Source organism: Ips typographus, linkage group LG11 (assembly GCF_016097725.1).
Source record: "Ips typographus isolate SLU linkage group LG11, UJ_Ityp_2.0, whole genome shotgun sequence".
Classification (NCBI taxonomy): Eukaryota; Metazoa; Arthropoda; class Insecta; order Coleoptera; family Curculionidae; genus Ips; species Ips typographus.
The window spans coordinates 3,787,964-3,800,740 of record NC_138432.1 but is presented as its reverse complement, the minus strand read 5'-3'; the positions used below and the strand labels follow the sequence as shown (position 1 = coordinate 3,800,740).

Here is a 12,777-nt window from a genome sequence, read left to right as displayed (position 1 = left end):
CGCCCTTCGCATAATATGAGGTAGGCGCGTGACTTAAGCACTAAATAATGGATAATTGCAACGCCCAGTGACTGCATAAAGGCACACGTTAAAAGTATAATTGAAGGGCCCAGCCAGATAAATCTTCTTGCGGAACGCCTTATTAAACAAAGTATAAAATTATGTGGCCTACAACCGTAATAAAAAGGTAAAAAAACCTTAGATTCTACTATATAAAACGCGCGCATAATTTAATATTGTTATTAAATGTACGGTTCTTTAAAAATAATCGCTCCAATGGTTTCAAGTTTAAAAGACCACCGGATAGATGATTGTCTGATAAAACACGCTCATATATCGCCACACACTGCAAATTACACACAAATCCGGTAAAAAAATGCTTTTAAACCAGTAAAACTTAGTAGGTAATTTAGATCAGAATAAAAAAGCAGAATTAACACCTTATTTGGCTCAAAACCACTTCCTTTAGTCAAAAGACAAAAAAGGCGACCACAAACCAAGAATCATCTTGTGAAAACTTTCTAAATCCATTGAATTAGAGTGACATCCTCGTTTTTTACCACTTCCTAACCTAAGTGTATGAGATATAAAGTCCAAACCAGCGTAGATGAAGGTTACGTCATCAACATTTAAATCATAATTTATTAAACTGTGATAGGAGATTTACACACACACTGCACTACTAGACTTAGCATTTGTGACATTTGTAAAATATACACAGTGTGACCAATTTTGCTAAATTAGTAAAGTAATGAAATTCCGTATTAGGGCCAAAATCAGTGATCATTGAAGTTCAAAGCAGCTGAATTTTGATATTTAACTTACATAAAGTAGTATGGCTATGTCTAGAACATGTCAAGTATTACTCTACTCTCTATTAGATTATGTATCTGACTTGGGCGACAAAAAGTACAGTGTCCTAAGTGGTAAACTCGCACACCTCACTCAGAACTCCCCCCCTTGCAATTAGACACCCACCTCCAATGAACCTCATAGATACTCCTCCCCACAGTTTCACTACATGTTCACCCCCAGCTCCTCTTTTTCATCCCCCACTTGACTCACCTACCAACAATGACAATCCCACGTTTGACAATGACATTTTTCATGGTACTTTTGGAATCCCACCTCACCAACCATCCACCTTCCCTTTCCATCGCCGCACACTAAACTTGTCCAATCTAACTCGGATCTTGAGATTCTGAACTTGGGTTTGAAATTTAACTATAATTTTCAACCGAGAGCACTGGACTTACAGATCCTTGCCGCAAACATAGAAAATGTCATCTCTAGAGGTCTTCCTGAAACAGCACTGCGTTCCTCATGTGCCTCTTATTTAAATAAATACCACCGCCAACTTTCTGAACAAACACAAACTCCCCTTCCTTCAAATCTCAACAAACATCTCATGTCTCTGCGTCGCAGAATTAAAGACCATGACCAGGGCGGACAAGGGTAACTGTGTGGTGGTGATGGACATACTCCCTCCTTTCAGGTTTTATCTACATCCCCTCTTGACAAATTTCTCTCTAAGTTTAAATCAGTCATCAACACAGCACAAACCACCCTCTCCTCTTTGAACTGTAACAAATATAGACTTCCTTTCAGTCCCTAAACTCTATGGATTACCTAAGATCCACAAGCTGAACACTCCAATCAGACCTGTGGTCTCCTTTTGTGGCTCACCATGTCACCGCCTAGCTGAATGGTTGAGTTTTCTTCTCGAAAACTTAAAGATATTAACGTACTATGTACAGCGCTTATGGTCTCATTTGACGTGTCCAGTTTGTTTCCCAGTATACAATGCATCCCCCTTCTAGAAAATATTCTCTCCCAACCCGGTAATCTTGCCCCATGACGGCCTGGCAATGGGCTCTGGTCTCTCTCCTCTTTTATCAGAAATCTTTATGTCGAACATTGAATTATCCCTTAGTAAATCTCCTTTATTCTCCAAAATTCTCTTCTACAGGACATACGTAGATGACATCTTTTGCCTCATTAATGGCACTTTGCTTGAACTCCACCAATTCTTTGACTTTCTTAATACCTTACATAATTCTATTACGTTCACTATGGAACTGGAGTCTTCACAATCACTGCCCTTCCTTGACATTCTGATTTCCAGAGTAAACAACAAGATAGAGTTCTCAATATACCACAAACCCACTAGCACAGATAGTATCATTCCTTTTTCCTCTAATCACCCCTTTTCTCAAAAGACTGCCTCCTTGAACTGCTTTTTCCACAGATTATTCAGCATACCCCTGCTGGAGCCCAACTTTAACAAAGAACTCTCATGGATCAGAACCGTAGCTACCAACAATGGTTTCCCTGTAAGTTTACTGGGTTTTTTGATCAAGGTTTTTTTCCCCTGTGTAGACTTAAAAAAACCACCTTAGTACATCTGGATTCAGCTGTCCCCCCTTGTAGAATGGTAGGCTTCCATGTCCTTAGTTTTGTAAGTAATTAACTAACATACTGTACAACTTTCAGCCTCTGAAGATGGGTGTCTGAATACATCCGAAACATGTTAGGCAGATAACAACTTATTAATATATATTTGTGGAGATCGACTCTGAGTTTTGCTTTCACTTATAAAAAAAGTGGAAAAAGCGGGCATTTTGCAACAATTCTCGACAGAACAAAGTAGTGACGTAATTGCCTAACTAAAACAATAATTACAAGATCATATTAATAATTGCTTCCTAAATTAATAATAATGGCGCACACCCTACATTTAAATTAAGCCCAATAATCATGCCCTGATCATTAATTTAAATCACCCCTTGTTTCTTCATTTAAATGTACAGGGTGTCAATGACTGTATCAAATTTAATGCACTTTATGTAATTATTACAAAAAAAGTCATAGACACATTTTACAAGTTGACAAACTGTGATGTGTACTTAGTTTACAGTTGTCTGCTCTGTCAAACATTTTTGGGAAATTTTTTATTTTAAAAAAAATGAACTGAAAGTTTTAAAACATTCAAATCATTCACGTCAAAATTAGATTTTTTTTTAAGTGTATGAGAAATTGGTATGGTTTTAAATCCATCACCTGTGATGCAGAATCTCTCTAGCCGCCAAACGATTCAAATTATCAATCTATATAGCCATATCTTTGGATAGCTCATTTCAGTGCCTATCCATCGACATATACAAGTCCATACCATATCAGTCAATTAAGGCAATTATTCAGGTTCAAATGAAACCGTGCATGGTAATTGAAGAAAAAACAGTGAGGTCTACTTTGCAGCCCTCTAGAAGCAAAACTATTTAACTAATAACTGTCTGAATTTAATTTACCAATTTTTCAAAGTTAAAACTACATTTTGACAGTCACGTGACTGTTTTTGACTGATGTCAACTGGCCTTTGCAGTGTTGCAAACTCGAAATTGCATTATCAACGTCGCGTAACGTTTATTTAACAAGTTTGGCTTTTGCCACTGTCTGAATTTAATTTACCCATTTTTCAATGTTAAAACTACATTTTGGCGGTCACGTGACTGTTTTTGACAGATGTCAATTGGCCTTTACAGGAATGCAAGTTCTCAAACTGGATTATCAAAGTCACGTGAACTTTGGCAACAGTCTAAATTTAATTTACCTTTATCAGAATTTACTAGAGTGTTTACAGTGTTTATCTCATTCTGACAAAACAAGATGGCCTATGTTACTACAGCTTAAAATTTAAATTAATACTTTCGACAAAATATGCTAAGAGTTTGAACTACGTTTTGACAGTCCATTCAGTACATGAAAATTGAACGAAAACTGATATTTGACAGACAAATTATTTGACTAAGAATATAAATTTAACTTTCAGTTTTGGGCCATATTGGATTTTCATAAAACATCCAATCAGGTGGTACAGAACATTATCTTTTCTGTGGTTACCATGACTTGGTTGAAATTGGCAACAATGCGCTACCAATCTACAAAAATATTTATGTTTCATCTCTTAAATCTCTTTTGTTATTCTACTTTCTACCTGTACTTTCTGTTTCTCTTTCGGATATTCTTTTCAAAGCTAATTTAGACATCCAGGCATATTTCTAAACAAGATGTGTGTTTCATCTTTCCAGTCCAAGTAGATTCCTTCTCTAGCAGGTTTTAGTTTCTTGTAAATTGCTAGGATTAGAGGAGCAAATTACTAGGAAAGTTTTTCTTAACTGCTCCATTTCTTCTCACTTTCCTTTACCCTCCTAAGACTATCCTTGAATATTCCCTTGATTCCTGATAAGTTGATTTCACTCAACCAAAATGTTATCACATTTGCTGATAAGTTCAGTGCAAATTTGTAATATGTTCCTTTTTGTTTTCAGAACCATCATTAATCCAAACGCCCCCATCTGTAGTGGCGGCGGCTTGTCTAAGTTCTGCGGTGCGAGGTCTAAAACTTCCATGCCAAAGAGCCGCCATGGGAGAAATCTGCCACATGCTCAACGTGAACGTCAAAGACATCGAACTGTTCATCAACGTGGTGGACAAGGTGGTGGAGAAGGTGGCGAATCCAGATGGCGCCGAAGTCAAACCCAGTGAATCTACGAAAAAAACGGAGGGATACGAGAGTCCCGGCTACGGACAACCAGAAACCCCCACAGAAGTGGAGAACATCTACTTCTAGGACTATGACAACCACTTTTAATGATTCTTGTTGCGTCGAAGGGCGTTAAATATGCGCTTTTATCTGAATTACGGGTTGTATATACGAGTTTCGCATAACGTTATAAACAGAAAAACGTGTACAGGTCAATGTCTGTATTGGCAGCTGTCATTGTTTTTTTTTTACCGAAAATCTTCTCAGCTCAAATTCTACCTGACAATTCTACAGACACGTGCCTGGATTAACAGGGTGTTGTTTATATGATTTTTCCGAAAGTACAGAGTTACAATAATTACTCCAAAAAGGTGAAAAATCTGCAGTTTGTTTTATGAGATACAAAAGCTATGTTGACTGTAGGGATACTAAATTTGTTCATTGTGGTCCAAAAAGACAAAAACTTTGAAACAACTGCTGTAAAATGTAGACAATAGGCAAAAGAGTGATATTGGAAAAAAAATCTTACAATAACCTAACTGATTATTCTGATTAACGTTCAATTGAGGTTAGGTGCATCTAAAAACAACTCTTTAGGAGATAATCTGACTTAAAATAACCAAGAAAGTAAAATTGTTCATTTTGTCTTAACTCCTCCGACAATAAGGCCAAAAGATTATTTTAAAACTATGTAAATTATGAAATTCAGGTTAAAAGTGATCTTAACTAAACAGGATGTGTCTACAGGCTGAAAATTCGATACAGGGCGTCAAAATTTTATTTTTCTTCAGGTGATTGAAATTCTATATTCATCTTTAAAAACCACGGTGTTGCCAATGTGGGAAGTATGGAAAAAATTAAACAAAAATAGGATTTTTAACTCCCTCTATAGCTAATACAGTTTTTGACATATTTGGCGCACAACTAACTGAAACAACTATCAGTTATTTTGATTCAATTGTAGTGCGCCACTGACTTATTGACATATTATAAATGTCAATGTCTGTAGGAGCTATATGACAGGTGTCCTATACAAATATACCGGCAAAGTGTCAGCAGTGTAGAAGACGTCAAAACGGACAGTTTTGACGTATACACATTTGTCAACAATAACTCTATTTCTGAGCTACAGGGTGTTAACATTTCAGGAACAAAAATGGTTTCTTAATCGATGGTAAACGATTAATCAGTGGATTTTGATGAAATTTACTTAACTGACAATTTTTTAACTTTATCTGTCATTTTTCACTTATTTATTTGTCAAACTTTTTTGACGTACTTAATTGTAATTTTTTTGGTTTATTCAACTATCAATTTGTTGACTTATTTAACTGTCACTTTTTTCTATTTTCTGTCAATTTTTTTTTTATTTGTTTATTTGTCATTTTCACTAATTTACTTGTCAAACTACGTCGACGTATTTAATTGTAATTTTTTTGGCCCATTCAACTGTCAATTTTTTGATCTATTTAACTGTCAGTTTTTTACTTATCTAACAGTCATCGTCTGTCAACAGTGACGTTGATATTTTTTGACTGAAATTTCAACACCCTGTAGCTGCCAAACGACGTCATTCCGGTCAAAAGTGTCCTGTAGATAGTGTACTGCAAATTGATAGGACACTCTGTATGTATGAAAAACTGAAAACATTAAACTTAAAATTGGTCAATTATTTCCTCTTAAAGCTTTTAAATTTAGAAAATTCTTTTTTAACTTTTTTTAACGAGTTTTTTACTATAAAGTCATTTTACAATTCAATTATTTTCGAATCTTTCCTTGTTTTGGAATTTTTTTAATTAATCACCTCTATTTACCTATAAAAATTGCTACTTCATTGTACTTTTGGAAATATACAAAGGACACCCTGTGTTATCTAATGTATTTAATCGTTACTAGAGACTTTGTTGGTTAAAAGACTAAATTTATTTTTATAAAATAATCTTAGTGTACATATGTTTTATATTACCTACATTTTAGTTTGTTATGGGTATCTGATTTGTTTTTTAAATTGTCATATATAAATCAGGAGTGTACTTAGGGGTCTCTAAGGCGACGGAGTAAAATCTAAAACGATAGAGGGCGCTCTACTTTTTTTTACGGTTATTTTAATTTTTTTTTGTTAAAAAAAAGGGGAGGAACAGACTGAGACGCCCGATCGTACCTTGGAACATTTTGTGCCTTATTATAGTCTTGTACATTTATCCGTTTTACACTTTTAGTGACCGGTACTCCCAGGGTACTGTATTTCAATACATTGCTTTAAATCCCACAAATGTGTTCAGTTATACCACTAAAAAAAAAATGTAAAAACAACATATCAAGCTCTGTAGTAGACGGCCACGCCGTGTATTTCAGGCATTTATTACTTAAAAAAAAAGTTAAAAAATTGTAAGTTTCCTTTGTATATTATCATATTTCAATTAATGACATTATATGCTAAGTTACAATATTTTAACTACACTTATAGATGTAAGTATTAAAAAAATATAAACTGAACGATTATCAAAATGTATTTTAGTTTGGTTGAACATTTTTGTCGTCGTACAGTTTATGTAGTCGGTCGCTGTGATTATAACTTTTATTTTATAAGTAGAAATGTGAAAAATTGTTTTAAATCGCAGTTTAATTTACTAAAAAAAAACGCGGAATTATTACATTATTCAGTTTATTTCTAGGATTTTAATTTGTATGGTTTCTATTTGTTATCTAGTCTTGTGTTTTTTTTTGCGTATAATAATATAGATTTATTTAAGCGGTGTAAATCAGTTGTAAGTTCTGTTCGTATATTTAAAAGTTTTTAAGTAATATAATAAGACAGATTAGAGTGTGTCGGCGTTTTATATTACTTGAAAAGTAAATTTAAAGTAATTTATTTTTGTAATGAAAATAAACGAAAACCAAAGGTTTTGTAATGTAATTTTTACAGTATTTATTTTATTTTTTTTAGGAGTTTGTGTAAAAATGTACATTTTTTTTTTTAATAAATAATAAGTATTGTACCGTTGTACTTCACTGAAAACACCATTTTATTAGAGAGTTGTTTTGATTGCCTTCCTCCATTAGGGTTTAGTATTTATACTTGGTTCTGAATTTAATTTAAACCCAAAAATATAATATAATTGGGAGAATTTAGAAACTCAATTTTAATTTCTTAATATCCTGATTGGCTATAGACCACTTTGTCAAATGTGGCAACTCCGCAAAAAGTTGACGTTTGTGCTTTCAATTTGACATTTCAACATTCAACAAGGCATAACCGTAAAAATAAGTCAACTTTGACGCCCTCTAGCAGCTAAACCGTACAACCTATCAACCCGAGGTTGGATACTTTTAGAAATCTTATTTTACTGGCTATCCATTGACGTATAAAACTCTACTGAAAATGGTGCAAATAAACGAGTTATGGACAGTTTTGCCAAGTCTAAATATTTAATGGCGGTAGAATAATCAGTCAAAAAACGGTAGATCAAAACAAATCCATTCATTTTACATTTTTATACAGGGTATCTTTTAATAGTTAGTAGTAATCATTAATTTTTGCTATAAAAACCGTACTTCAAAAATACAAACTTTTCATTAATAATTGTTTTTCAAGTTTTGACATTAGTGACAGATATCACGTGGTTTTAAAGGATAATTTAGCTAGTCAGTCACGTGACCATTTTTCAAAAGTAATAAATCCCAAAAACACTCTTTATATCGAATACTGCAAGAAATCGCGCATTTTTAGAATCCTATTTAAATTTCTTATTTAATAAACTGAAAAAGTATATAAAAAGTTTCACAACCAACATAACATAACGTAATTCAAAACGGTAGATTACATACAAAAAAATAGGAGATGAACTACAAAAACGGTGTATATGCCGTTTTAACGGTAGACCTGGCAACATTGCTATTATACTTCCCACCCCTGTTTCTTGTTTCAGGTACTTCATATAATAACGTAAACGCAGACATTTACCACGTGATCACCCCCATCTAAAATAGTGTTCTGTCACGTGGTACTGATCAGGTCCATATGTAAGGTTGTTTAAAAATTAAACATACATTATTATTATTATTTACTATACAATTATGGTTCAAATACTGTTTTATAATAAAACTATCAAAATATTGGGCAAAAATTGAAAATTGTATTTTTCCAAAAAAAAAAAAATCAAACATCATTGCCAATTTAGAATCAAATATAATAAAATTTTTATAAATCACTTAAAAAAAAAACAATAATAAAGAAAACTTTGATACTTTTGTGCATGGAATCAATGAACCATTACTTTAACTTTAATAACACAATTAACTTTTTTATATTAACACACATCTTTTTCAAAATCTAGTAATGTCTTCACTTGTAAATATAGTAGAAAATCACTATGCAGTCAATTTTGAACCAAGAGTATGCGAAGCCTTTTCTAACCTCTTCTGATGTTGCTCCCATGCTTTTCTCTCCCTCTCCAGTCGTTTTTGCTCCCTTAAAACACGCTGAGCTTCCTGATCCAACAAGTTTTCACCCTCCCAACCACTGTTTTCATCCCATTCTCCCAATTCACTGGAACAGGCTGCATTTACTCGATCATCAGTCACACTCAGTCGATTTCCCTTTAATCCACTCAACTCATCCTTTTTTTCCGCGATCAACACTTTGGTCGGTCTAACAATTTGCGGGGCCATGTCTTCGAAAAAGTTTTCCTGTTCTTGGGCTTCTTCAGGTTTTTCACTGCGTAACTTAATAGTCTGGTCTCTGTAGCGTTCAATGTAGTCTTTTACAGTCTTTGGCTCGTCTTTAAATGCGTTGTGGCCCCATTCCGGCCAGTTATCGTTGTTTTGGTACTCTTCGTTTGAAATTACTTGGGTTAGTTGCTCCGTTTCGCTGTAGCTGAGCTTGCGTTTACGGAAACAGCAAAATGCCCTTTGAATTGTATTTACCAGAGACAGGAGCAGTGATTTTAATTGCAGTATAAGCCAAGTGAAAATCATTTTTTATGAAGATTTTAAATTACATTTTATTTAAAAACTATAAAATTATCATTTTTGTAAACTCTAAATAAATACCTAATGTAAATAAAACATAAAAAAATGTATGTATGACATAATTGAGGCATGTCAAAAGTGTCAAACGAGACGGCTGACAGAAAACAGTGTTTGTTTCATGTGTTTCCTACAAGCTAGAGTGAGACAGGAACATTGTGTGTGTACCACGTGACTTGGAATAGTATTTTGGATGAGGCGGTCACGTGGTAACTCTGCTTTTACGTTACAGTGTTGTCAGGTCTGAAGAAAATTTTCTCTACGGAATTCAAACCACATTTGGTTATTAATGCATTTCACCATTGTTAACTGAGCTAAACTTAACTTACTCAATAAAGCAAATAAAAAAATAAAGCTCAATTTTGTTCGAAAAAGGTGGCCGATAAAAAATATTGGTCAAACATTTGAGTGCGCATGCGTTGCGGCAATGTTGTCGTATCTTTAAAGTTTTTCTGATTTTTTTATTAACTAATTATTTTCTGTAATTTTTGCAGTTTTGTAATATATTAGTATAATTATCATATAGATTTTTTTAAAAACAATGACGATCAGGCTTCAGAGCAGACCAGGATGAACTCCTACTCCTGCTGAGTTTACACCGTTTCGGTTTGTTATTATTGGCAATGTTGCCAAGTCAAAATATTCAATACAATATATACATACAATATACAGGGTGTCTTTTAAGTTTTAATAAAAAATTTTAATCATTGATTCTTGCTATAAATAATATAAAAACCGTAGGTACTTCAAATATACAGATTTTTTTTTAAATTATAATTGTTAGATCACGTGGTTTTAAAGGATAATTTAGCTAAACAGTCACGTGACCATTGTCTTAAATCTCAAAAACACTCTTTATATCGAATACTAAAAGAAAACGATTCCAAAGCCTCATTTTTGCAACTTTAGAGCATAGTTTGACAGTTTTGGCGTTAGTGACAGTTGTCACGTGGTCGTAGAACACTATTTACCTAGACGGTCACGTGACAATTGTCAAAATAACTGTCATAAATCTCAAAACACGTTTTATATCAAATACTACAAGAAAACGTTTCTAAAGCCTGATTTTTGCAACTTTAGAGCATGGTTTGACAGTTTTGACGTTTGTGACAGTTGTCATGTGATTGTAGAACAGTAATTAGCTAGACGGTCACGTGTCAATTGTCAAAATAAGAGTCTTAAATCTCAAAAACACGTTTTATATCAAATACTACAAGAAAACATTTCTAAACCTTGATTTTTGCAATTTTAGAGCATGGTTTGACAGTTTTGACGTTAGTGACAGTTGTCACGTGATTGTAGAACACTATTTTGCTAGACGGTCACGTGTTAATTGTCAAAATAACTGTCACAAATCTCAGAAACACGTTTTAGATCAAATACTACAAGACAACGTTTCTAAAGCCTGATTTTTGCAACTTTAAAGCATAGTTTGACAGTTTTGACATTAGTGACAGTTTTCACGTGATTGTGGAACACTATTTAGCTAGACGGTCACGTGACAATTGTCAAAGTAACTCTCATAAATCTCAAAAACATGTTTTATATCAAATACTACAAGAAAACGTCTCTAAAGTCTGATTTTTACAACTTTAGAGCATGGTTTGACAGTTTTGACGTTAGTGACAGTTGTCACGTGATTGTAGAACACTATTTAGCTAGACGGTCACGTGACAATTGTCAAAGTAACTCTCATAAATCTCAAAAACACGTTTTATATCAAATACTACAAGAAAACGTTTCTAAAGCCTGATTTTTGCAACTTTAGAGCCTAGTTTGACAGTTTTGACGTTAGTCACAGTGGTCACGTGATAGTAGAACACTATTTAGCTAGACGGTCACGTGACAATTGTCAAAATAACTGTCATAATTCTCAGAAACACGTTTTATATCAAATACGGCAAGGAAACCTTTCTAAATCCTGATTTTTGCATCTTTAGAGCATGGTTTGACAATTTTGACATTAGTGACAGTTGTCACGTGATTGTAGAACACTATTTAGCAAGACGGCCACGTGATAATTGTCAAAATAACTCTCATAAATCTCAAAAACACGTTTTAAATCAAGTACTACAAGAAAACGTTTCTAAACCCTGATTTTTGCAACTTTAGAGCACAGTTTGACAGTTTTGACGTTAGTGACAGTTGTCACGTGATTGTAGAACACTATTTAGCTAGACGGTCACGTGTCAATTGTCAAAATAACTGTCATAAATCTCAAAAACACGTTTTAAACTAAATACTGCAAGACAACGTTCCTAAACCCTGATTTTTGCAACTTTTGAGCTTGGTTTGACAGTTTTGACGTTATTGACAGTTGTTACGTGATTTCAGAAGACTATTTAGCTAGACTATGAAGTGACAATTGTCAAAATAACTGTTAACTCTCAGAAAATCGTCTTGTTTTGAAAACTGTGTTAAAATGTAATTCATGAAAATTCTAGTAAAATTTTGACAATTCTGACAATAGACATCACGTGGTTTTAGAGAATAATTTGCTGGTCACGTGACTGCAAGTAAGATATATGATATGGTCACCTCACCTTCATAACAATATTTTGACCCTAAATATAGTCACGTGACTGCACGGATGTTTTTTAGACGGTAAGAAGAGTCACATAATGATTCTGGTTACAATGGAGTCACATAAACTTCAAGATTTCATTAGAGGCTTGAACATAGTCATGTGACCTTTGTAGGTGAATTTGTTAATTTAAAACAGTCACGTGACCTTCGGAACAACATTTTTCACCTTAAATAAGGTCACATGACTGCAATGCTACTATTTTAACCTTAAGAAGAGTCAAGTAATCTCAAATTCTATAAGACGCTTAAAAATAGTCACGTGACTTTCAGAACGACATTTTTACGTTAAATATGGTCACGTGACTGCCAAGCTATAACTATTTTAACTTTAAGAAATAGTCACATGACCTTTGTAGGTAAGTTTGATAAATATGAAAACAATCACGAAACCTTCAGAAATTTTTTAGTTTTGGTGCACCTTTTCATTCAATGGTGAATAACTCGGTTAATTGAAAACATTCAGTATAAACATCTTAGAAGGTTATATATAGCCAGTGAATAGGGCTATCACGTGACGTTGATCGGGCCGCGCTAGGTCTTACGGTTTGACCGCTAGAGGGCGTTAAAACTGATGTATTTTTGATAATCTGTAGATCCTTTAGTTAGATCAAACAAATTCA

General features: G+C 33.8%; 2 protein-coding genes across 2 annotated transcripts in view; one reads left to right on the top strand and one right to left on the bottom strand.

Annotated features, from left to right (window-relative positions):
- Positions 1-7,575, top strand: part of CycD (cyclin D) — a 66,864-nt gene extending 59,289 nt beyond the window's left edge. The window contains exon 4 of the mRNA XM_081989128.1: positions 4,329-7,575. Coding sequence (XP_081845254.1) covers positions 4,329-4,630 — 302 coding nt within the window. The 3' untranslated portion in view covers positions 4,631-7,575. The remainder of the gene's footprint in view (positions 1-4,328) is intronic.
- Positions 7,576-8,712: 1,137 nt separating this feature from the next.
- On the bottom strand, positions 8,713-9,625 carry LOC145735283 (uncharacterized). The gene has a single exon (XM_081989133.1). It carries the CDS (start codon positions 9,518-9,520, stop codon positions 8,915-8,917), a length of 606 nt encoding a protein of 201 aa, XP_081845259.1. The 5' UTR covers positions 9,521-9,625; the 3' UTR covers positions 8,713-8,914.
- Between the last annotated feature and the right edge of the window lie 3,152 nt (positions 9,626-12,777).

What these genes read in the sequence shown, in the direction of transcription:
- LOC145735283 (XM_081989133.1), bottom strand. Translation starts at nt 9,520, where the DNA reads ATGATTTTCACTTGGCTTATACTGCAATTAAAATCACTGCTCCTGTCT.